At 36.4% G+C, this 25,301-nt stretch overlaps 2 protein-coding genes across 2 annotated transcripts; both read right to left on the reverse strand.

The window, feature by feature from the left end:
* Positions 1-603: 603 nt before the first annotated feature.
* Positions 604-7,959, reverse strand: LOC122009299 (protein S-acyltransferase 24-like). The gene is made up of 13 exons (XM_042565411.1): positions 7,537-7,959; positions 7,185-7,325; positions 5,454-5,566; positions 5,161-5,240; positions 4,914-5,077; positions 4,121-4,259; positions 3,924-4,023; positions 3,550-3,607; positions 2,131-2,208; positions 1,944-2,042; positions 1,787-1,865; positions 1,564-1,709; positions 604-1,322 (listed from the first exon to the last, which is right to left on the reverse strand). Exons 1-13 carry the CDS (start codon positions 7,783-7,785, stop codon positions 894-896), a joined length of 1,875 nt encoding a protein of 624 aa, XP_042421345.1. The 5' UTR covers positions 7,786-7,959; the 3' UTR covers positions 604-893.
* Positions 7,960-10,164: 2,205 nt separating this feature from the next.
* On the reverse strand, positions 10,165-14,491 carry LOC122009302 (pyrophosphate-energized vacuolar membrane proton pump-like). Its single transcript, XM_042565414.1, has 8 exons — positions 14,122-14,491; positions 12,325-12,899; positions 11,742-12,121; positions 11,576-11,662; positions 11,156-11,486; positions 10,666-11,076; positions 10,536-10,595; positions 10,165-10,466 (listed from the first exon to the last, which is right to left on the reverse strand). Exons 1-8 carry the CDS (start codon positions 14,366-14,368, stop codon positions 10,260-10,262), a joined length of 2,298 nt encoding a protein of 765 aa, XP_042421348.1. The 5' UTR covers positions 14,369-14,491; the 3' UTR covers positions 10,165-10,259.
* Positions 14,492-25,301: the final 10,810 nt, after the last annotated feature.

Here is a 25,301-nt window from a genome sequence, read left to right on the forward strand (position 1 = left end):
TTGCAAAGGCTGGCTTAATTCTGCCAGTAATTGTGACAAATCTTCCATCAGTGATCGCGAAGGCCAAGTTTCCACAAGCAACAACGTAGCTTCTATGAGTGAAGCTTTCACAAGTGGCTCCTAAGGTGAGGCTACTACAACGGAGCTTCTGTAAGTGTCATCAAGGACCAAGCTTCCATAAGTACTATGGAGAAGGCCTGGCTTTTGCAAGTGACTGACAAATCTTCATGAGTGATCGCAAAGACCAAACTTCCACGAGCAACAACATAGCGTCTATGAGCGTCCGCAAAGGCCAAGCATTTGCAAGTGACTGCGAATGTGAGGCTAAAACTTGGCGAATGCAATGCCCATAATTCTACTATTTCACATTGTGGTATTCAAGACAGACTACCGTTAAGAGGCCAACAATAAAGGATCTTTCACTCCCGCTTCGAATGCCTTTGGCACCGAATGTCAGCACAATATTAGCATCACATTCCAACTTTAAACGATAGTTAAAACCTCACTAGAAACATATCCATACCTACAACGTATCCTGTCAAGAATGGTATAACCATATTCATACCCACAAGAGGAAGCCTTTTCCTTTTCTTAACATTCATGTACTCTGCCGCGATTCATTTCCCTCGCAACAATATCATTTCTTATCCGAAAATGTTCTTTGGCATAAACAATCTATCATTCAGCATAGCACTCATGAGCTGAAGTAATAATTCATCAGGTCAAAACTGCTTTCGAATAGCCTATGACAATGATCTAGACTCCCTCAAGAATGCAACCAAACATTCCAATAGTTACGATACATGGACAAGAAGCTGAAGCTCTCCGGTGGTCGGAACATTTCCATAGGTACACATGGACAAGAAGCTGAAGCCCTCCAGTGGTATGAAGCATCACAATGGCAGAATCCTTGAGTTGTGACGATTGTTTCGACCACCAAGGCCCAGGCCAAGTCCAAGGGGCACGCTGTCGCTCTTGCTGTTGGTATTGCAACACGTTGAAGGATTGGCATGCCCATGAGATTTGGAATTTTTGGCCTGAATATCGACGCAGACATGCCCACGGCCATGGCCATTGTTCACTTGATGCGGCTCACCGTTCTGTAAATTTGAGTTTCGGGTCATCGGGATCATCGCCATCTCTTCAGACGGTGGTGTTTGCTCCGGCAGCTCCACATCTTCATTGTATCCTTTGAAGAGGAAATCTGAGCAGTTCTTGCGAATTCCATGATCGTACGGATTTCTGAACCGCCCACCTGGGCCTCTGAGGTAGCTGTATCTCATAGCATTTGCCATTTCATTTGTTGTTATGTTCCGCGAGATCTGGAAGATAAGAAGTACAGTCGGTTGCAGAAAATAGTGATAGTAACTGATCGAGAACACAAATAGGATCTTTTTTTTGGGCTATTGAAATCAACAGATCAACAAGTATTATACATTTGATATGTCTGCAAACCCCAACAGGATTTCAGTTTAAGAAATGACAATTTATAAAGATTGCCATGGTGTGGAATCCAAATAGAATTAAATTTTCTGTAAAGGAGAGAGAGTGTAAGCTGCATACCTGGGATGCTTGTATAAAAGTTAAAACTGCAACACCAAAGAAAAGAAAGAAGTCCATTATTAGAAATGCTATGGCTCCAGGATGTTCGATTGTATTATGACTCAACCATCCACCGAAAGAAGGCGGTGAAGGATCTCTCGCTATTCCTGCAGGTTTGATAGCGTTCCTCCAAAGTGAGAATGATGTCATACACTCATACTTGTACAAAGCTTAAAAGACATACTTATAATGGCAACAACACCAGTAATAATCATGGCAGAAACTTCAAGAAGGAGAAACATCAAGAAGTCCCACTTATTTCTCTGCAGATTAATAAAAATGTTAAGACTTGAAAAGGAGGAGACAAAAGACAGAGGAACAGAGGTGTGACTCTGAAGGACCTTGCCGATGCAATTAGATACCCAAGGACAGTGATGATCAAACTGCTCAACGCATCGATCACAGGTGGAGCAATGCTTTGCACGGATTGGCCTCACAATCTGATTATCAATTCAGCCAAACTGAATCAAATACAATTGAAAATTGATAAAATCAGTCTATTTGCCTCCTACTGTCATGGAAAATTACCTTGCATGTCGCACAGAGCTGTGACCAATTTCCAGCCAACAGGGCAGGGTGATTCAATTCTGTCTTTAGTAAAGGTTCCTACAGGCACAAATATTGATGAATGATCATGAAACCAACTTAGTTGATAGTATTTTGGAAATAAGCTGTCAAAGTTTCCCCAAGATCCCATAATTCAATATGTCTATTGGTCATTATGCTGAAAATTTTGATTAAATAACCTTTAGTTTATTAAAGCAAAAACATTGGCACAAAGAATAGTTGTACCTCCACAGAAAAAACATGAAACAAGTTCAATTTGTATAACAGATACTCTTAAATCAATTATACAGTCCTAGGGACATGCTAAGGTTGACAGGGGTAACCATGATTTTTCCCCACTTTAGCTATCTGTGGTAATCGGATTACCAATAGCTTTTTCTATTCTAAATCATTTGGGATATGTTTATTGACACTATTAGCAAAAACTGAAGGTCCTTTCATATGCTAAACATGATGAACTTTCAAAGGAGAGAAACAGAAGAGAAGCCCCAGAGAGCACTATCACAATCTAGCTTCTTTTATCTCATTATCAAAAGATGCTTTCACTAAAACCACTACTTCCAAAGTTTGTCTCAGATTTGACTTTTTAGCTTAATCAAGACCATTAGATTGAAATAGCATAGAAGTATATTTATTTTCCCACACAAATATGTAAATTTGTTTATATTAGATTTTACATCTGGCAACATGTGCCCTTGTCAATCATGAGTTAGCATAGCAAAAGGTTAATCAGTAAATAGGAAAGGAGCACCATGGATTAAAAAACAGCATATGTAATACACAGTGTGAAACGGATTAGACACAGCAGTGGCTGCAATTCTGTATTAAAATAGTTCAGACATCAATGGGACACAAGACAACTCACACAACACGAAACAACCAACAAATTCATTCATTTCCAAAATCCTTAATTGCTCACTGGGGCCTTAGAATATAACTTATCCTACTTTTGTTGAAGATGTATATGGTTAATGATCTCTTTTGTCTATAGTTATAATTCATTATGTATGGAATACAGATGATCTCTTAGGAAATGCAAAAAAAATAGGAGTCTTTGATCTCCACCTTCCTCTAAAAGACTTCAACCATAATTGATCGACTTGTGGCCATCAAAATAAATGTATTAAGTATTTGCATCCTGGCATGTAAAGAGATAGTTTTTAATTATTGAATGCATAAATTAACTGAACAAAGCATGCATGTCTGGTCAAAACCAAGTTATAGTGAATACAAAGTTCAATATTTGAGTTATTGATAAAAATATTTGATCATATCCAAGAAAATAAAGTCAAATATGAACAGATAACGTTTGGTATATCGTCACAATATATTAGCATAAATAGGTAAATAATCAGTCTCAAAGCCAAGTATATATCTTACATCATCTCGGAGGCTTTGTACATCCCTTGTGCTTCTATTGATGAAACCAGGATCTTTCCTGTTTCAAACATGTGGCAGACATGTAAGCCCGTGGTTATTTGGAAAGAAGCATGCATATCTTACTAGGGTAATGGGAAAACTAACACGATCTAGAAACTGTACATTCATATTTAGCATAAATCAATGAAAAAGGCAGATAAAAATGTGATATTCTACTTGGGTAGTATACAACGACAAGATATTTTGATCCTCCATAAGGATCTATGAAATAAAATTTGCATTAGAATCAGCCCCAGAAATATTTATTTAAAAATAATCTAGTCAAAATTGTAGCCAACTCTGTAAAGGAAATCTGATTAAAAGTTTGATCTTACCTGCTACACCTATAAAACAAGACTAATCCTGTAGTTGCCAGGAAAACTCCTGACCAGGCTAGAAGCCCAAAGGCAGTTGATAAGCTGAAGTCATAAGAACCTACATCCACAAAACAAAAGAAAATTAAGAATGATATATGCATATATATTTTTAGTTAATTAAATGGAAATTTTCAGGTGATTCAAAGCAAATATACCTGCAATAACTGATTGAATATAGGTGAACAGCATAGCAATAATCACGCACCAAAGAACAGGTGCAAGTCCTAACTTTGATAACCTACCACGGCCACTATTTCCATCACACCGCCTGTCAAACACCCTTCTAGCATTGCCCTGAAAAGATGAAGTATATGTTGGGAAACAGTTTTATGGCCATCCGGAAAACAAAAACAGAAACAAATCACAGATAGGGTGTTGAAGAGATCAAACATTAGTGGTTATTTACCAAGAACCCAAAGTTTGGGTGTAAGGTTTTGAATTGGAGCTACAATCATATACGAAGATAAAGCTTACACAATGAACAGTTTCACTTTAAATGTATAGAAAATGTATTAGTTATATTCAAGGCCAAGAAAGAATCAATTTTGATTACATTGATAAAAATCATTTTTTGGGTTTGATGAAGTCAAATGGGAAGGAATGCATTGAGTTTTCTTTATTTAATAAAATTTATCATAGCCCTAAATATAATACGCTATAAATATATATACATTCTAATTTATTTTTAGTTAAAACTTAGGGAAGATGGGCTGTCAGATTTTTTATCCGAGGAAAAGCCTCTCAATTGGGTCAGCCGACCAGGTCTGGTTTTCTGCTGACCACATATTGCCATGAGAATGGTGCCAAAGAAATAAAAATTCTCTCAAAAAGTTTGCAGAGCAGCAAAACATCCTGCCATTGTACACCATTAAAACACAGAGTACAAACTATTTGACGCACTCTTAAGAGAGAGAAAGAGAGAATATATTTGAAATACATGATACCTACAAGGAAAAAAGCAACTTGTCGATGCCCCTTATCTGATGCAAGCTGAGCAGGAGTTAAACCAGTGTTATCAGCAATCATCAAGTCTTCTTTCTTCCCAGCTTGAACTAGAACTGTGCATGCCTCTAGATTTCCTCTGATAGCTGCCCAATGTAGTGGAGTACAACCTATGGGAGAACATAGATAATGAAACAAGCCAAAACTTTCAAAATTACAGAAGCAGGAAGCAAAAGACAACAATATTGCATACCCTCTTTATCCTGTCGCCCCCTATAAGCATCTAGAAATAAAAGAAGCCGTATGCAATCGGCAAATCCCTTATAAGCAGCCCTATCATGATGAACAATTGAGCACAACCATAAATTAGCAGTTAGTATAAATAATTTCTAGAGACATCTAATATGAAACATTAACTAATTAGTTGGGCAACATAAGCTTTGATATGCTGAGAATAGATTGAATTTAATGTGCTAGAAAACCTCCAAGACGAAAAGAGAATAAAGATTCATGTTTGCACTACAAGTAGGAGAATTTATTAAGTACCAATGTAAAGGGCTCCTTCCATCATTATCAGGGATATCTGGATCAGCATTCCATCTTATGACAATATGGTATAAAAATGCAGTCTGACCATACTGTGCTGCAACATGAGTGCTCTGCATCAAGTGGAAATGATAAAGGGATCATCTGCCAGGTTCAAACTGGAGCATATATAAAAACAAAACCATGCATGGATTAACATGTTCGGTGAAATCATGCTAATGAAGAGCTCAAAGCATAGACATTCTCTTCCAAAGATACTAAGCACATACTCATTTATTTTTTAAAAAATAATTATTAAAATATTAGGAAGAGGAAGATGAACCGATTGCCAACACAGTGACACTTCACTTGATAGGAATTTATCAAAATCAAGTATTTCACAGTAAAGTTAGAAGTAATTACAAACTCCAAACAGTATATATATTCCACCTCAAACTAAACTATTTTGCTAATGGATAAGACTAACCCAAATAATTATCCTGACTTTTCTTAGCTCATCCAATTATGTATTGTCCGGCCATGTAACTTAATTCCCATGATGATCTACTTGGAATATAGTATCCATCAATAAGAAAGTCCTACCAAGTCATCAAGGTACCAAAAAGATCTATGATCAGTGCAAACAACAAAAAATTATATTGACATTCATAATATAGTTGTATCTCAGTTTCAGGTACAAAAAACATACATGCAACATAAGTTGAGTGACTAAATAAGATTCCATTTAAGTCACAAGAATATAGAAAATTAAATGTATTTTCTCAAACAATTCTTTGAGAAGTGTTTTTCCTCTTGCAATGCAAGGTAAGACAGCTGACAATAGACCTTTCCCCAGGACCCATCATATTGGCAGGAGCTTCATGCACCAGTTGCCCTTTATAACTTGAATGGACAGGTTACATCAATTAGGTTCAACTTAGTTTGATAGCTGAGGGTTGAACCTTGAATTTATTAATAAGGAGTATGCCAATGTGCCTAAAGCAAATTAGAAAACACATATAGTCTGCAATGTTAATCATAACTACAGAGAACACTTTAGCTGCTATATATTGTGCATATTATAAACAATAGGAGTTCTGTGAGCCCGTACAGAAAGTCTTAACTTTCAAAATCATTCTCTCACGCCTTCAATACACTTGTACAGCTGATATGTAAGAAAATTAAAGAAGCTTCTAAACACTACAGAGGAGAACTCTACAGACCTTCCACCTCACATGTAGGCGTTTCTTGTTCTGAAAATTTCAATTCTACCACAACTTTCCACCAAAGTGGTTACAATCATTAACTATGCATGGAAAGAAAGTACCTAGCTCATGTAGATCACCAGCGAGAGAAATATGAATGACGAAATCATATTGATTAAGCACTAAATTAGGAACAACAAGATAGGAGAACAAAATATACAAGGGGCATTCATTTAAATAGAAGCTTATTCATGCAGGCTGGTTGAAGATTATGTCAAAGCACAGATAAAGTCCACCACAGATCGATCTAATATAGAAGTGTGGAAACCAAATTAGAGAATTCTCCTCTATATACTCTAGACTATCGTTTCTCTAGGATTGTTGACAAAGAATATCTATTGGTTTAACACAAACATCTTGAAGTTGAGTTGTTAGCCACACTAGTAAAGAGTGATTGCTAGCACTGTTGCAATAGATACTTGAGCGAAGTGTAGTAAACTTGGACAGAGCAAGGATTTTCCTCACTGTAATTATGAGGGAAACATACCTGATACCCATACAAGTCTGACACATCAACACGAGCACCTTCCTTGAGCAATACATCGGCAACCTGGATGTGGCCTCGCACTGAACTCCAATGGAGAGCTGTCTGCCCTGTGTTGTCGGTGGCGTTTACATCTCCTCCATGCTGATCCAAACAACAAAATTTTACTTCCAATTTACCATAAATTCAAAGGTCAATAAAAGCCCAATAATCCCATCGCACAAGGGGAGGAAGGGGGGAACAATCTATTACGGTAATTAGAAGGTACAATTACGGAGAGACACTACAGGCGACAACGGATCTAAGAGAAACGAAAGGGAAACACCCTGATGTTACACCGGAGGGAGAGGAATACCTCGATAATGTACTGGACGGATGCGGTGCGATTATTGAGAGCCGCCCACTGGAGGGCGTAGTACCCAGCCCCGTCCGGCTCCGAGACGGAGCACCCCTCCACCTCCACCAGCCGCTGGAGCCTCTCCAAATCGCCGTAGGCCGCCGCAGTGTACACGTCGTTCTTGGACGAATCCTCGGCCGCTCCTTCCACCGCTGCTCCTCCCGCAACCGCGGTCCCCTCGTCCACCACCTCGATCTCCGAAGCCATCGGACTCTTCCCCACCACCGCCGCCGCCGCCTCGCTAAGAAATCGACACGATCCGGCGACCAATAGCCACAGGACGCGGAGGAAGGAGAGAGGGAAACGCTCTCCTTTTAGATTCGAGCGAGGGCCACCGAGAGCAGCGAGCGAGCGAGATACAGGAGAGGAAAGAAGCCGACGACGAAGACCCTCGAAGGCTCGAACTATACGTCTATACGCCTACACTTCGCTTTACAATCCCCGTATTTTACTTAATTACTACGCACCCCTCCTCCGGGGCCTGTATTTTTCATATAAACTAATAACAAATTATCTAAAATAATATAATATACTTTTTATATTTATTTTAAAATTATAAATTAATTAATTAATTAAATTCTTTAAAAAATTAATTATAAATTTATTTATATTAATTATATTTATAATTAATTCATGAATAAATTAATTTTTTACAAAACTCATTTCTTTATTTTTCAAAAGATTTTTATATTTTTCATTTCATTCGTAAGTAAAAATACTTTATTTGACTTAATAGAGTAATAATATGGTAAATTTAAAGAATTGAGAAATTTTAATAGTATTTGCACTGATATAAAAGAAAATAAATTAAAATATATTTTTTTATTGTTCACTTGGGTGAAAATAAAGACGTAGAAGGAATTTAATTTTGTTTAATGTTTTCTTTTACTTTGTTATAATTTTTAGTCAAAGTTACTTCATTATACTTAAAAATATTATTTAATTATAATCAAAATTATTTTAACATTGATAAAAAAATTATTTAAATATGAGTTAAAATTATTCTAATTTAATCAAAATTGATCCAATTTAATTAATTGATCAAATATTATTATAATAATTTTATCAAAATTATTACAATTGAAATAGTTCTGATAACAAATTATTATAATATAAAATTATTTAGAGTAATTTTGATTAAAATTATTCCATGTTAAAGCTAAATGAGCTAGTTTTAGCTGAAGTTGCATTTCTAAAATATAAAATACTTTTTGATATTCTTTTCAAAATGGAGGGCTGTTTTGATTTTTGAACAAAACTTTATTGTCACCTGGAGGTGAGATTACCGACACCTTGGAGTAGAAGAGAATGCTCTGGCTGACCGAATCGTCCATCCAAAGTTTTTTATTTTGATTTTCAGTTAAGCATGTGGCAATGGTGCGTTTTGTACCATATACATACACCCTAATATTTTTTTTATATTTTTTATTACAGGATAGGAATGTAGATGGCCTCTTAATCAAAAAAAAATTAAGAGAAAAATATTCAAAGTTATTTACAAACTCATGAATACTTTCTACATTATATTTGAAATTTAGGATTATATATATATATATATATATATACTTTTGATATCCTGTGCGTGTGCGCAGGATATCACTGATTTTAGTTTTTTTTTTATAAAAATTTTGAATTAAAAAAATAATTAAAATATTTTTTTAAAATTTTATTTCTAGGGTTCAGACTTTGAGTTATAGTATCAAAGCTATTTGTTTTTTAGATTTTATCTCTAGGGTTCAGACTTTAGGTTATAGTATCAAAGTTATTTAGGGTTCAAGCTTTGGATTATAGTATCAAAACTATTTTTTTTTTTAGATTTTACCTCTAGGGTTCAGGCTTTGAGTTATAGTATTAAAGTTATTTTTTTTTTAGATTTTACCTCTAGGTTTAGGCTTTGGGTTATAGTATCAAAGCTATTTTTTTTTAGATTTTATCTCTAGGGTTCAGGCTTCCCAATTAGGTTATAGTGTTTGGTTTAAAAAAAATAAAATAAAATTAATTTAAATATTTATTGAGTATTGTAATATGTTGAGGGGATATATTAATGTATTAAAAATTTATATAAAGAAATGTTAATTTTTTTAATTTAAAATATTAAAAAAAATTATTAATTGATCCTGCGTGACGCGCACTCTGCACATCAAATCAAAACTATATATATATATATATATATATATATATATATATATAATTAATTCTTCTTTAATTATTATTATTAGTGATAATCCTAATTCCCCCTAATTCTTAAAATACAAGTTGAGCTTCAAAATATTTATTTGAATTTTAATTTTGATCTTCTTATTAATTCTTATTAATTCTTATTATGCATGTTGTATCCAGAACTATGTTACAGTAAAAGAACATCAAATTATCGCTCATGTTCTATCCGTCATGAACATTTTTCGATTTATCCTAATAATTAATAAAAAAAAAATTATAAGATCAAAATAATCATCTCAGATATGATATTACCTAATTCATTTTTTTTTTAATTATGTAACCCCAATTTTATTGAATCAGAAATATATATATATATAGCTAGCTATCAAGAGTAAATTTCATGGAAGTGCTCGATTATTACATAAATTTCAGCCAGGAGCAAAAAGAAAAAATATATATATTTGTAATGCTCTGATACAAATGGCATGGATAACTTGAAAGCGAATTAAATAAAATGCATCTTAAAATAGCTTGAAGAGTAAACCACCATGAGTGGCAAAGAATGGAGCAAACACTAGAGACTCCACGGCCATGAGCTTGATGAGGATGTTCAGGGATGGCCCGGATGTGTCCTTGAGTGGGTCGCCGATCGTGTCGCCGATCACGGCAGCCTTGTGGGGGTCCGAGCCCTTCGGGCCAAGCGACTTGGCGTGCTCGGAAGCTCCAGCCTAATCAACACAAGGAGAAAAAAATAAGGAATTGAATGGTTTCTGTTAAGAGTGTTTGAAGATGTTCACCTCAATGTATTTCTTGGCATTGTCCCATGCACCACCAGTGTTTGATGCAGAGATGGCAATCTGTTGAAGACAGAATTTTGAATTCAGATTGATGTGAGGATGAAGTTTGGATGTGGGGAGGGCTACAGACCTGTACTCCGGAAACAAGAGAGCCTGCAAGGACGCCGGAGAGAGTTTCGACTCCGAAGAGAGTCCCGACAACGAGGGGAGTTAACATGACAAGTGCACCGGGAGGAATCATCTCCTTGATGGAGGCGTCAGTCGATATCTTGACACAGTTTGTGTAGTCTGGTCTAGCAGTTCCCTCCATGAGGCCAGGAATGGTGTTGAACTGCCGGCGAACTTCTTCCACCATTTTGAGAGCTGCACTGCCAACGCTCTTCATGGTCATGGCTGAAAACCAGTAGGGGAGCATGGCACCGACGAGCAGCCCAATGAAAACCTTGGGTGTGAGGACGTCCACGGCCGGGATCGCTGCCCTGCTCACAAAGGCGCCAAAAAGTGCAAGGGACACTAAGGCAGCTGAGCCAATTGCAAAGCCCTGACGGATAACAAATACATTTGCAAGAACTTAAAGAGTCGAATGAATGAATGAATACACAACTGTTGATCATTTTCACCTTTCCGATTGCGGCAGTGGTGTTGCCAGCGGCGTCAAGAGCATCAGTTCTTTCGCGAATTCTGTGGCTCATGCCAGCCATCTCTGCGATTCCACCAGCATTGTCACTGATAGGCCCATAGGCATCGATGGCAAGGCCGGTAGCGATGGTGCTCAACATTCCAAGGGCAGCAACTGCAATGCCATACATGGCTGCCAAACTGAAGCTAACAAAAATACTGACAGCAATTGCGAAAATTGGAATGATGACAGATTTGTATCCCAAAGCAAGGCCAAAGATGACATTGGTAGCAGCTCCAGTTCGACAGGAATCAGCAACATCTTGCACAGGGCTGAAAGTAAAGATCAAACGAAAATGAATCAAGAAAGCGGATTGTCAAAAGAACAAACAATTGGGAGAGCATAGAACAAGGTTGACTACCTGTAAGCATTGCTTGTGTAATACTCGGTTACGAATCCTATCACCAAACCAGCCCACAAGCCAATAGCTACACAGATGAAGAGCTCCCTACCGGTACAACTCAGACAATAAGTTACCTTCTCAAATTTATCAAGAAGAACAAAGATTGGGGCTGGAAATAAATTACCAGTTTTTAACAGATTTCTGGGTACCAAAATTGAAGATTGTAAAGGTGGATGGGAGTGCTACCCAACTAACAAGTGCAATTCCAGCGGTCATGAGAACTGTGGAGATAATGAGTTGCCTCTTCAATGAAGGTTCAATCTCCTTCACGGCTTTAATCTCAAAAAAGTCAGTAGCAAAAAGCGTGGTGATCAGACAAACAATGATTCCCATGGAGCTGATCAGTAGAGGGTATAGCATTGCTGTCAAATCATGGTTAATTCCAAAGGAAGATATTGAAGCAACAACTAGAGCTGCACATGAAGACTCAGCATAAGAGCCAAAGAGATCTGATCCCATTCCAGCAATATCCCCGACATTGTCACCGACATTGTCGGCGATAACCTGTAAACAGTTTCAGAAGATATCATCAATAGAACATAAACAAAATTCAAAAGAAACCCTCTTTGGCAAAGAGTGGTTCTGGCACTTGCATGGATGCAGACATAGCAAGAATTACAAGTTTTAAAAGCTTGAGGATTTGAGATGATGATAGAATTATTGATTGAGCAGTGACAAGGAAAAGAGATGCTTGAGGAGATTCTTACAGCTGGGTTCCTTGGATCATCCTCAGGAATGTTTCGCTCGACTTTTCCAACCAGATCAGCCCCAACATCGGCAGCTTTAGTGTAGATACCGCCACCAACCCTACCAAAGAGAGCCATGGAAGACCCACCAAGGCCATAGCCAGTGATAGCCTCAAAAAGACCTTCCCAGTCATCACCGTAATACAATTTGAACGAGTTAATTGAAATGAAAAGAACCAAAAGGCCATTAGCAGCAAGCAAAAAGCCCATCACTGCGCCTGATCGGAATGCAGTGATGAAAGCCTTCCCAACACCCTTTCTTGCCTCCAGAGTTGTCCTGGCATTGGCATATGTCGCAATCTTCATGCCGAGGAATCCAGACACCACAGAGGTGACACCTCCAAGTAAGAAAGACAATGTGCTAAAGATGGCATTGGCAAGGGCTGGCTTGCAAGTCTTGTCCTTGCTGTAAGTGCAGGGTTGGCTCTTTGTGCTGAAGCCCTCGACAGAGCCAAGGAAGAGGAAGATCAGTACGGCAAAAATAGCCATGAAAATTCCAACATACTGGTATTCAGTGAAAAGGAAAGAAGTAGCTCCTGTTCAAAATGTTAGTAGAAACCTCATGTCAATGTGAATAATTTATTTACAAAATTGAAGTTAACCTAAGTTGAGTGAAAAAGAGGGGAAAATATTCTTTGAAAAAGAAGAATCAAAGTTAAAATCTGCCTTGGATAAAAAAAACACAACCTTTGGCATCTCATTCTACATTATTATCTTTCAAGAATTATATACTTCAGATTCTATGGAAGCAAAACAAAACAACTGCTTAGTAATTTCTCCATTTGGATACATGGTCAATGAAGTTCCAGCTTTACAAATTCCATTGACCAGACAACACAGAGTATCAAATGACCCGAGTACCAACTCGGTTACACTGTGGGGGCAACACAGAGTATCAAAGCTTGCACTACAGAATACTTTGGCTTCAATATCAGATATTGCCTACTTATGGCTGTCTTACATAAGAGATTAGCAATTCGATTTGAAGCACACAGCCACGACCTAAAAATCATTATATTTTACAGTACCCAACAAATTAAAACACACAAATTAGCAGTTATAATTGTTGACTTTAATTCATTTTTCTTATAGCGATTAATAAAGACCTATCTATTAGGTCACATATCATACAAGATTTGAGGCTAACAGAACATTTAATTTCTTAATAGAATATGCCAGCAGAGAACAAGTGGGATCCGCTACAGCAGTAGCCTTACAGCTGACCGCCAGACTTGATCTGACAAGATAATAAGGTACGATGATATTATAAACTAATCAATAGAACAAAATCTCATTTTCACATAATGGTACCGGGAAGATAAAATCGTTGCATAAATAATTAGTGTGCATTTGCATTGCAACATCAGGAACCAAATTCGAAAAAAAACGCACGATTCGGAAAGGAGTAAAACAAATTGTAGATTACTATAGATCAAAAGTTCCAATCCAGGATCTGACTGAAGACTCCATTTCAAGGAGTTTAGCGTACAAAATTCGACAGAATGTTTCGGAAACCGCATACCAAGACAAAATTGAAATAGATTAAAAGGTAAACCTAAAGGAGTTATTTTGACGATTGAGTTAATTTTATTTTAAAATATACCCAAAGAAGAAAAAAAAAAAATAGCAGATCCAGTTACCTAAAACGACACTTCTTCTGCGCATGAAACTTCACGCAGACACTTCGAACTGACATTGAAGCGCCCAGATCTGACGGGAAAAAAAACAACAAGGGCCAGATCTACATAAAGCTCTCACCTTCCGAAATGGCTCTCTGGATCTCGGCGCACTTGACCACCACGTTGTGATCGTTGAGCCCCTCCTCCTCGTCGATCAAGTACTCGGAGTATCCGTTCTTACCGGTGCCCGCCGCGTCGCCCTCCGATGGCAAGAGTCTTACCTTGGAGACCAGGACCCACTGCATCAGCGCGAACGAGATCCCGACGACGGCCGACGCCGGGATCAGGACCTCGGTCAGTAAATCGGAAAGAATAGCCGCCCCCATCTCCGGATCTGCAACTCCGGCGTCCAATACGCTTGGAGATCGACCGATCTGCCAATGCGAAGAGAAATAACTTCCAGGGTTTCAATCGAGCTCCGCCTCACTCGCTGATCTCACACGACGCCGGGAGGTCCGGAGGTTTGACTATTTATAGGCGAAGCCTGAGGAGAGAGAAGGCATTTCGGATCCCGTTAATCGAGGTGAACTCGCGGGACATCCGACACGGTGAAAATTAACATTCAACCTTTTGGGCCCTACGAATTTGTGACGCTACAACCTACCCGGTCCTGAAACAAAGAGCCTGCGGGGTCCATCGTAAAGTTAGAGAGTCTCATTTTACCCATCGCTTTAAAAAATTAAGCAGAAAGTGTAGTTTACTAGAAGGATAATGACAGAATTGAATTCCGTAGAATAAAAAAAAAAAAAATTTAAATGGAAATTTACTAAAGCACACCCATCTTTTTTGTCATTTTACCAATATACACCTTAGCTCTGTTTTTTTCAGGGTCAGGAAAAAAATATGAATCTGGTCGGCCAATTATTATAGACGATATAATATGAATATTATTAAATAAAATAAATTTAATAGTTAATCTTATTGATTATCTGATCAGTTTAATCTCATAAAATTTTTTCATCAATTATTAGGATCAATCGAAAAGTACATGTGACTGTCAATTTAAAAATCTAATATCTTTTAATTGTACCTTTCATTTGGAAAAAAATATCCTATAAATAAATTATAATTTAGAATTGAATCATATATCTGAATGATAACTTGAATATGTTATCTTAATATCATGGCTCCGAAGATAAATACAGATTAATTTTGTTCATATAATTGGTTCATCGATGCATGATTTAATAATATTGAGCAAAGGTAATTGTGTTATTTGATAGAGGTGGGTAGGATAGTGTGCTTTTTGATAAAAAAAATTAATAATAATAATAATAATAATAAAAAACGGGATGATTTTAAAAAATAATTTGTGCCCTTTTTTAATTGTGATCCTATTTTAAAATTTTCTCCGGCAGGAAAGAACCAAACATTTATGAAGAAACATTAGCATTGACTTAATAATAGGTCAATTAAATAAGTAATGTAATTAATCCTAAAATGAGCAAACAAATTTGAAATGTAAAACTCGTGAACTAACTAACCTAACTAATGTTGAGAATGTAAAAAATTCTAAACAATTATATAAGTTTGAATTAACAGATAATAATTGAATAAACTAAGTTTAAGTCAAACTTTAGCAAACTAAAGAGAAAGAGATTAAAAAAATGCTTAACAATTAATCGTTTTAATAACTTAGTTAGTTTTAATCTCAATTTGATTTTGTTTGATTAACTTATTAAATAATATTAAACAACACAAAACTTATCTAATTACTTTACTAAATAAGCTTATTCAAAATGGCATCTGGAATCCAATTTTAAAATGAAAAGTATATGAGAAAAGAACCAAAGAAAAAGGATTTTTTTTAAAAATATAGGGTGCATCAAGAAAAAAAATATTTTTAAAACTACCAAATTAGTTATAATTATTTGCAGTAACTTTTGAATTAAAAAATAAATAATTTTGATAAATTTTAAATAATTTTAATAAATTAAAATAACTTTAACTAAATTATATATATAACAGCTATAGTAATTTTGATAAAATAAATTTAATAAAACAAAGAACGCATAAAGGTCGTGCCCATGCAGGCTTATGGAGAAGTTTTTTTTTAATAATACGGAAAGAAAGAAAATAAAAAGTAAAAAAATTACAATCTCGCAAAAATCATCTCATTGCCAATAGGGTGCTGGATAATCGATGAGGACGTCCCTTTGGATGGATCTAATAATTAAAATATGAGATATTATCATAATGAAGTCGGGAATTCGAATCTCGACAAAGTCGAGATAAATATCTCTCTTATATGTTAGTCACTATTCCAAAGACTAATAGCTGCCCATGATTTACCTCCTCCGTGTTGACCTTGGGATGAGTTGACGGGGGCGCTGGGGGTGAGGATATTCACCTTTTGCCACAATAGATAACCGATGAGGACAAGAACTTCAAGCCATGAAATCATTCTGCGTATGTGCATCATATTTGGTCCCGGATTATGATACTATGTCTACTATTCATATTATCATTCAATTATTTATAGTTTGATTCCTAGTGATAATATATTTATAGAATTTTTTTCTTCAAATAGGGTGCGTAACCAAAGGATATTGAGCTTCTGGACTACCCATTGTACGCGCTTCCCGATTTATCCCATTGGCCAATGAAAAATTTTCATGGGGTTAACTCGGTCACCCGAGGGCTAGTCAATGAGGCTAACTGACTTTATCATTTTTTTTTTCCCATTTATATGTGCATCATATTTGTCTCCATGGGGTACTCAATTGGTTAGAGGAAGATAAATTTGCTATAATGAGACAAAGATCAATTTCTAGTAAGTGCATGTCCTCGGGAAAAAACTCTTCCCACCCCTAGATACTTGATGGTCGGTTATAAATTAACCTCGTGATTTACCTCCTTTCACATAACTTGGGATGGACTGTGAGAGACGTCTGAGGTGAGCGTAATCACCTTTGCTACAATATGTGCACCATATTTTAAGTATCACATGTTAGTTTTGATGTAATCAACTGAGTTAAGTTAGGCTCTATGATTTTAACGCCTTGTGTCTAAGTGTGCATGAATTTAAGAACAAATAAAAAAATAGAGTGGAATACATAGAAAGCGAAAAAAGATGGCATAGGAAAGGAGTCGACAAGCTCGATGCATAAGAGGGACGAGAAGCTATGGAAGGATACACCAGTGGACGAGAATGATGCGTGCGACACATTCGAGGAATGAGAAGCCGAGGAAGTTTGCTCGAGGAGAAGGCTGGAGTTGCATTCGAGTAAGCTCAACTCTAGACAACCGAATTATCACCCAAACGACCGGACTCCAGGCACTTGGATCCTTTCTAGGCGCTCGAACTCTAGGCGTCTAGATCCTTTCCAGGCGCTTTGGAAGGGCGGTCACGTCAGCATAACAGTTGTTGAAGAGGATTAACACGGAGTCCACGTCAGCAGACTCCAAGCCCTGGGGAAGTATAGAACCGTTGGAGAAAGTCGTTGCGAAGTGTATCAACTCGACCGAGTTCAAGCACTCGGACCGAGTCTAGGTGCCCGAGAAGTGTCATGTTAGCAAACGGCTAGATTCGACCAGTAGGCTTTAAATAAAGTCCTAATGCTCATAGTTCAAAATAACATACTTGTTCTTAACTTCTATATTCTATAATTTCTTTCTGTGCTTTCAAACTTCTATAAGAGGCTACTCTACTTTCACTGAAGGAGTCTTTTTAGTGAGTTTACATTTGTCTTGGATTTACAACCACTCAGGTTGTAACTAAGTAACTTTCTACCTCTTACTTTACTTTATGAAAGTTATTTTTATTTCAAATTAATTATGTGTCCTTGCTAAATTCAATAGTAAAAGAAATTTCTAACTCTTTGTGCAAGCTATTCACCCCCTCTAGTCGGTCAACACCAATCCTACACATATTTGGCAAGCCCATCTACAGCAATATTTCCTTCACTCAAGATATGTTAAAATGAAAGATCCCAAATGAAAAACCACGAACGTTATTCACCTCACCCCTCCCTCATCTCTAACGCTTCGATCCTATAGTTACTACCCTTACTTAGTCATTGAGTATAGCATAATAAGTGACCAATCAATACATGTCACAAAATATGTCAAATCTCATCATTTAGATACTCAAATATCCACAATAAGGGAATAATAATTTAAAGTCCAAAGGGTCACTTAGCCTCTTGACTATGAGTCCACCCATTAAGAGGGTAATACCTAGGGCTGCAAACGAATCGAGCTGACTCGCAAGCTTTTCGAGCCCGCTCGAAAAATATTTGATTCGTATTCGAATTTACCGAATTCGAGACGAACTCGAACATGTTCGAACTTTTTTTCGAGCCGAACTCAAGCCCAAATTATATTGTTCAAGCCACTCATGAGCCTTAATATTTATTAATATAAGTTAAATATATATTAAATAAATAAATTTCGAGCCTTTCGAACATATTTTCGAGCAATAATTCGAATAGTTCGCGAACATGTTCGAATATTTTGAGCCGAACTCGAACCCGAGCCCTAATTCGAACCGAACTCGAACCAAACATTTTAAATTTTTTGAGTTTCGAATCGAGCTCGTACTTGAATATACATATTTCGAGCCGAATTCGAGCCTTAAAGTTTTCTACATATTCGGCTCGATTCGATTCGTTTACACCCCTAGTAACATCACAACTCTCAAAATCGTACCCATAAATGTCCTCTGATAAATGTCAACAAAAGGTCGAACACTTTGATCTGTATATAAACTTCAAGACCTTAAGTAGATAATCATGTGATCATGGTCTTGAGCTACTTGATGGAAGCAATGTTAGTTGAGTCAACTAACCATTGTCTTATAATCTCATCATACTACGATCACTTCACTTAAGATTCAAGAACCTCTAGTGATGAGTCATGCACACAAGGATAGAGGAGCACTATCACCAAATAGCTTGTCAAAATAACTGTCAATCGACGCTCTGCCCCTCGAAGATCATCATCTCAAATTTTTCACTCGGTGACAGGTAGAACTTCATAGGTATTAAGTAACTAACGCCACGTTCTCCATATCATTACAAATCACCAACCCTCATATACCATCGAGGTTATTTAACCATATACAATTAGTCCACGAGTCGAGATCTCCCATGAAATAACATTAAGTGAGCAGGCTAACCCTCGCCTTGTAAACCATATGCTACGAGCTGCTCTACCCAAGGTTTAAGAACCTCTAACAACAAGCTATAGAACAAGAGGAAGAGAAATGTTATCTCTCTAAACACCTTAAAATAATCACCAAGGGATGCTTTATTCTCAAAAATCATCTTCTGCATCTTCCTCCACATGATGCCTCGTTACATAAAGGATAAGTAGCTGATCTCATCTTTTTCGCATCTGTACAAGTATGTCTGAATGTACTCCCTAAGTTAAACACCAAGTAACGGTTGTACCTCGTAAGTGTTAAGCAGTTAGCTCTATACTTTTTCATATCAGTGAGGATCATCTATCCGAATGTACCTTCTAGGTTAATAACTAGGTAAGTGTGGTCCATAGTCAAAGTCCCCATGGAATAAGATACATTGATCATCTATAGACTGGAATAGTTTGTAGTTAAATCATTCTTTCCTATATTTGTATAAGTTATATATCCAATGTGCCATCTAGGTTATCTAACTAGGCACGAGTAACTCAAGGGTTGGAAACTCTATGAGACTGAGCAAATTAGTCCTCTACTATTCAAACAAATAAGAGTAAATTAATCCTTTACTGACCAAGCCAACAAGAGTATATAACTCTAATTTTCACCTCGACTAGTAGCCAGGCTTGGTATGGTTGGTGGCATTTCCTGAAACTATAATCCCTTATCTCCAATAGGTTATTGATAGATCGGATCGTCAACTTGTCGCTTTCATGGTCATCCTCGACCATGATTACGAGTGTGCTAACTCACCAAGTATAATCATACTAAACTAAATCAATGATAACTCAATAGACATTCAACTAGTCTAACAATAAAATAAACATAGTGGCGAATCCAAAAGGTATAACAACACTAGAGATATACCTTACTGCTATAGCTCAGAGATTTCCTATCATTGTATGCCCCCAAACATAAAAAGTCACCTCGAGAAATCAAACTGTGAAATTTGAAACACAAAAATAGGCTTCTCAATCTGGGCTCTGATACCAATAAATTATCATGCTCCGAGGGTAAGCTTGTCCGACGAAAATCTGATAGCATCTCCATTATAACGATGACAATTCAAACTTAGATACATGGCCACAAGGGAATGCAAGAATAATATATACAACTCATACAGCTAGAACAACAACAAGTTGAAAAACCAAAAGTGTCCAACCTAGACAATAGAAGGATTTATTCGATCCACTCTAGATGTGAAAACAACACAGACTATGAGTCTGCCTAGCTTGACCCAACAACTAACACAACGAATAAAAGAAGCCATAAGGCTAAAGTTCAAGTCAAATTATTACAATGCTAAATTCATAAACCAAAATGCAAGTAACGCAGAAGAAAGAAAGCCAGTAAATTATTCTCGGATGCGATGTGGGACTAGCAGACAGGATCTCTGAGTGACACAACACATCCTCTACCTGTTAACCTGGAAATAAAGGAAAAGCAAGGAGTAATGAGTATAAAATACTCAGTTGGTATAAGAAGATAGTATATGATACTATATATAAGGAGGTCAAAAGAATACAGTCTCAGGAAAAATACTTACTATAAAAGTAAGAGTGTCACTATAATCATCTACTAGTCAAACCATAAACAATATCATAACCCTCTCTAACCTGCTCAACCAAGTGTAACCCATAAATTGGGAGTACATGTTGTGCATCCAAACTTACACCAACAAATGGGTAAGTAGAATATAACAAGCATATAACAAGTCCTGATTAGCCCAACGTGCTAACACAAATGGATTTCGTAGGCAATCAGGATATATAACTAGTCATTGTTCGTGGGAGAATGATCTATCACGGATGGTCCCATGAGCGAATAGGATGAGATAGCTATCTAGCTCCCCAGCCACTGACTGTAGGAGAATGATCTACCACAGATGGTCACATCGGTAGTCAAGGTATATAACTAGTCATTGTCTGTGAAAGAACACTCTACCATGGATAATCTCGTGGGCGGATAGGGTATATAGCTAGTCACTGCTCTTGGGAGAATGCTCTACCACGGATGGTCTCGTGGGTGGACAAGATGAGATAGCTATCTAGCTCCTCTACCACTGACTACGGGAGAACACTCTACCATGGATGATCCTGTGGATAGTCAAGGTATATAAATAGTTACTATCTGCGGGGGAACGCTATACCACGAATGATCCCGTGAGTAGACAAGATGTATATGTGTACAAACTAAAGGTGATAATTAGCCAGTGACAATCCTTTTCAAGAGTACATTCTGTTGACTACACTATAGTATGGTCTCCTTAGCATATAGTCACAAGCCCAAACAACCTCTATGGTCTACATGCAATAGCTCAACATTATTATTTGATCTAATAGGTAGTCTAAAGGCATAGACACACAATAAGTAACCAGTCTAATAACATGTGTCTAAGTACCACAAAAACAAGTACAATAGTACCAATCGTAATCAAGGGAATCCTAATCGCCTAGACATAATATCTTATCTAACTCCCTGGTATCATCATGATTACCATAAACTAATGGACTCAAAGTCAAGTAGTCATTGATGCCACTACAAAGAAAATAACCCTGTGGAATACTCTACCCTTCTGCTAAGATATGATATTTGTTAAGTATAGGTAGGTATAATCTCATTGACATATATATATATATATATATATATATATATATATATATATATATATATATATATATATACACTCACGTAAGTATACACAAGTCTACTTATTGGTACAAGTCTAAGTGTATAACTAAAATGTGATGTAAATACACGAATATCAATCAGTAAGTATACTATGGTCTAGTAATGTCATACAGACTCAAACAATACATGCACGAAAATAAAAGCGACTGCATAGATGTCCAAATAGATTAAAATACAAGATTAAGTAATAAAAGCTCAAGCTCAAGGAACAATATGAATAGAGTCAAGGTAATAAAACTACCAATCAAGTCATAAGTCATGCGCTAAGATCAAAGATCTAAAAAAACAAGTAAAAAAAAACCCCCGCCTTAAATGTAGTTCATGCTAAACAATTTCCACGTCGAAACAATCATCTTGAACCAAAGTCCTACAAACAACACATAATGCATAGTATAGCTAGGTTAAACATGAACCAGCTAGCTAAACCCATAATGAATCAAATAGCTAACCTATTGTTAGAGTGCATACTAAAAGCCTAGTTTTTTGTAAATAATTATTTTGAAATAAAGAATCATATTGGTCAAATGTCTACATTTATATGCTAAGTACAGTTGTTCAATTAATTTATATTGTAGATAACATGATGTGTGGTGTCACATACAGAAGATCATGTTATCAATTCCTTATAAATTATAAACAATACTAAGATGGAAATGAACAAACCATTGGAATAGTCGTAGTGTAATTTGGTATTAGTTTATCTTAACTATAAAATTACACTAGTACACTCTAAGTGTATTGAGCAGGATCATTTAAGGTAAGTTTTTTTTATACTGACTGCATAAAAGAACAAGACCTTTGTTGTTTTGGAAGTGTGTGCACTTAATCATGATATAATAACAAGCATATATACTCAATATTCATTTCTTTAATTTATCAAAGGGTGTGATTTAGTTCGATAAATCAATAGGTCCGATGAGTTGGGAAATGGTATTATTTATATGGTGTGTTGTTGATTATAGAATGAAACTGTGTCCTAGTAATCTAGGTTGATGATGTCCCCAAGAGGAGCTCATAAAGATTGTCATGTAAACCCTGCAAGTGGACTTAGTCCGACATGATAATAAGGTTGAGTGGTATTACTCTTGGAGCTAGATATTAATTAAGTGAGTTGTTAGTAACTCATTTAATTAGTGGATATTCTATATCTTAAACACAGGGAGACTAACACACTCATGATAAGAAGGAGCCCATATAGTTATATGGGATTGGTGCGGTAGTTCAATAATAACTCTTTAGTGGTATGAGTTATTATTGATGAACTCGAGTTGAGTGTTCGGGGCAAACATGAGAAGCTCAAGTTCATCGGGAGACCAAAACCAATTCCTCCTCTCGGTCCCCATCGTAGTCTCTTATTTATAAAGTCTTATACTCACCCATACCCACCTTCTTACCTACCTTAAGGTGGTCGACCAAGCCTAGCTTGGAGCCCAAGCTAGGGCTGACCAAACCAAGGTGAGTTGGTGGCCGGCCCTAGCTTGAACCCAAGCTTAGGTGGTCGACCAAAATAAATTAAAAGGATTTTATTTTTAAAATATTTTCTTATGTGAAAGCCTTGGTTTTAAAAGAGAGTTTAAAATTTAAATATTTCCCTTTATAGTTTTTTACAAAAGATTAAAAGAAAGGTTTAATATCTTTCCTTATTTGTAGTTTAAAGGAAGATTTTAGATTTTTGATAAAACTTTCCTTTTTGTAACCATCCTTAAAATTAAATATTTCCTTTTATAGCTTTCTAATAAAAAAAGATTAAGAGAAAGATTTGATATCTTTCCTTATTTGTAGTTAAAAGAAATATTTTAATTTTAGAGAAAACTTTCCTTTTTGTAAATCATCCACATGTTTTAATAGAGAGATTTTAATTTATAAAAGTTTCCTTTTATAACCAATTATGAAGGGAATTTTTAAAGAGAAAATTTTATTTTAAAAACTTCCGAAAATAAATTAGGAAGTTTTAATTTTGTGTTTAAAACTTTTCTTGTTTGGAGGAATTGAGGTGGTCGGCCACATTGATAGAGAAAAGGAATTTTTTTTAATCAATTAAATTTTCTTTTCTATGGCAAAAAAAAATAAGGAAGTTTTTATTAAAACTTTCCTTATTTGCCAAGACCAAGGAATATAAAAGAGAGGGTAGAGGTGCCTCACCTTATAACAATATACATCTAGGATTCCTCTCTTCTATTCCTTGTGGTGGCCGACCCCCCCTCTCTTCTTCCTCTTCCCCTTTTCTTCTTCCTTGGCCGGCCGCATCAACTCTCTAGGAGACCCTTGGTGGCCGGATTTTGCTTGGAGAAGAAGTAGAGAAAGGAGGCTTTGTTTCTTTGCATCCCTTGGAGATTAGTTGGTGACCGAAGTTCTTCAACTCAAGGAGTTTGTTGTTGGCCGAAACTTGCTTGGAGAAGAAGGAGGCTTGGGTGGATTCTCGTCTCGGTAGATCGTCGCCCACACGACGTCCGAGATAAGAAGAGGAATACGACAGAAGATCGTGAGGTCTATAAGCTATAAAAGGTATAACTAGTTATTAGCATCATAACTAGTTCATCCTTTTATTTAGATCTTGAAATACCAAACACAAGAGGCTAATGAATCTAGGTAATCAAATTTATGTTTTCAATTTTGTGTTTCTTTTGTTTTTCGAACTTGTGATTCGATTGTTCTTTTTGGTTAAACCTAGGGTTACTATAAGGAACTTAAATATTAAATTTTGTTGAAAGATTTTGTCTAGGAAGTGGTGGATGCTCCCATACCCAAGAAGGTCTAGTGTCTCGCCATGTTTAACCTGGAAGCCAATTTCTGAAATTAATATTTAATTGAATTTGTAAATTGGGTGTATTTGGATTAATAATGTTAAGCATCGTTTGCAATCCAAGTCTAAACCACTAAGAATATATAAACTGAATTTGGAATTAATAATGTTAAGTTTTGTTTGCGATTCCAAATTTAATTTCTAAAGAACACAATAAGTTGTTAGGAATGGTTTAGGACTTGTATAAAATTTTTGTACAGGGGAACCGATACGATATTCCGAGTAGCAACCAACACCTATAACCAAATCTAATTAAGGAAAACCTTAATTTTAATTAACTTCTATTCATCCAAACCGCTAATCTAATTAGGTTTAGCTAAATCTCTAAAAAGACTAAACCTAACTCAATCATGAAGACTAAACATCCATTAATTCAACCTCATCAGATCTAAAGTCTTCCTTCACATTTCACATGCTCCACACAGAGAAGTGGCAATGATGGTTTGTTGCTAGGAGAGGCAAAGTTGGTAGCACTAACGACGACGGCGTCAAGCGGAGGGTGACTCGGCGTCGGGCGATGGCGATAAGTGCGATGGTTGCTTTGCCGATGAGATTGAGTTGCTAGAAAGGAGGCAGCGAGTGGGGATCGGGATTTAGGGTTGATTGGCTAGCACTGTCTAAGGGT

Source organism: Zingiber officinale, chromosome 8A, assembly GCF_018446385.1.
Source record: "Zingiber officinale cultivar Zhangliang chromosome 8A, Zo_v1.1, whole genome shotgun sequence".
In the NCBI taxonomy this organism is placed as follows: Eukaryota; Viridiplantae; Streptophyta; class Magnoliopsida; order Zingiberales; family Zingiberaceae; genus Zingiber; species Zingiber officinale.

What these genes read in the sequence shown, in the direction of transcription:
- LOC122009302 (XM_042565414.1), bottom strand. Translation starts at nt 14,368, where the DNA reads ATGGGGGCGGCTATTCTTTCCGATTTACTGACCGAGGTCCTGATCCCG. An exon ending in ATGATCCAAGGAACCCAGCT is followed by an intron (nt 12,122 to 12,324) that starts GTAAGAATCTCC and finishes AACTGTTTACAG; the next exon opens with GTTATCGCCGACAATGTCGG. An exon ending in ATGCCAAGAAATACATTGAG is followed by an intron (nt 10,467 to 10,535) that starts GTGAACATCTTC and finishes TGTGTTGATTAG; the next exon opens with GCTGGAGCTTCCGAGCACGC.
- LOC122009299 (XM_042565411.1), bottom strand. Translation starts at nt 7,785, where the DNA reads ATGGCTTCGGAGATCGAGGTGGTGGACGAGGGGACCGCGGTTGCGGGA. An exon ending in CAGACTTGTATGGGTATCAG is followed by an intron (nt 5,567 to 7,184) that starts GTATGTTTCCCT and finishes CACTTGATGCAG; the next exon opens with AGCACTCATGTTGCAGCACA. An exon ending in TACAAAGCCTCCGAGATGAT is followed by an intron (nt 2,209 to 3,549) that starts GTAAGATATATA and finishes TTGTGCCTGTAG; the next exon opens with GAACCTTTACTAAAGACAGA.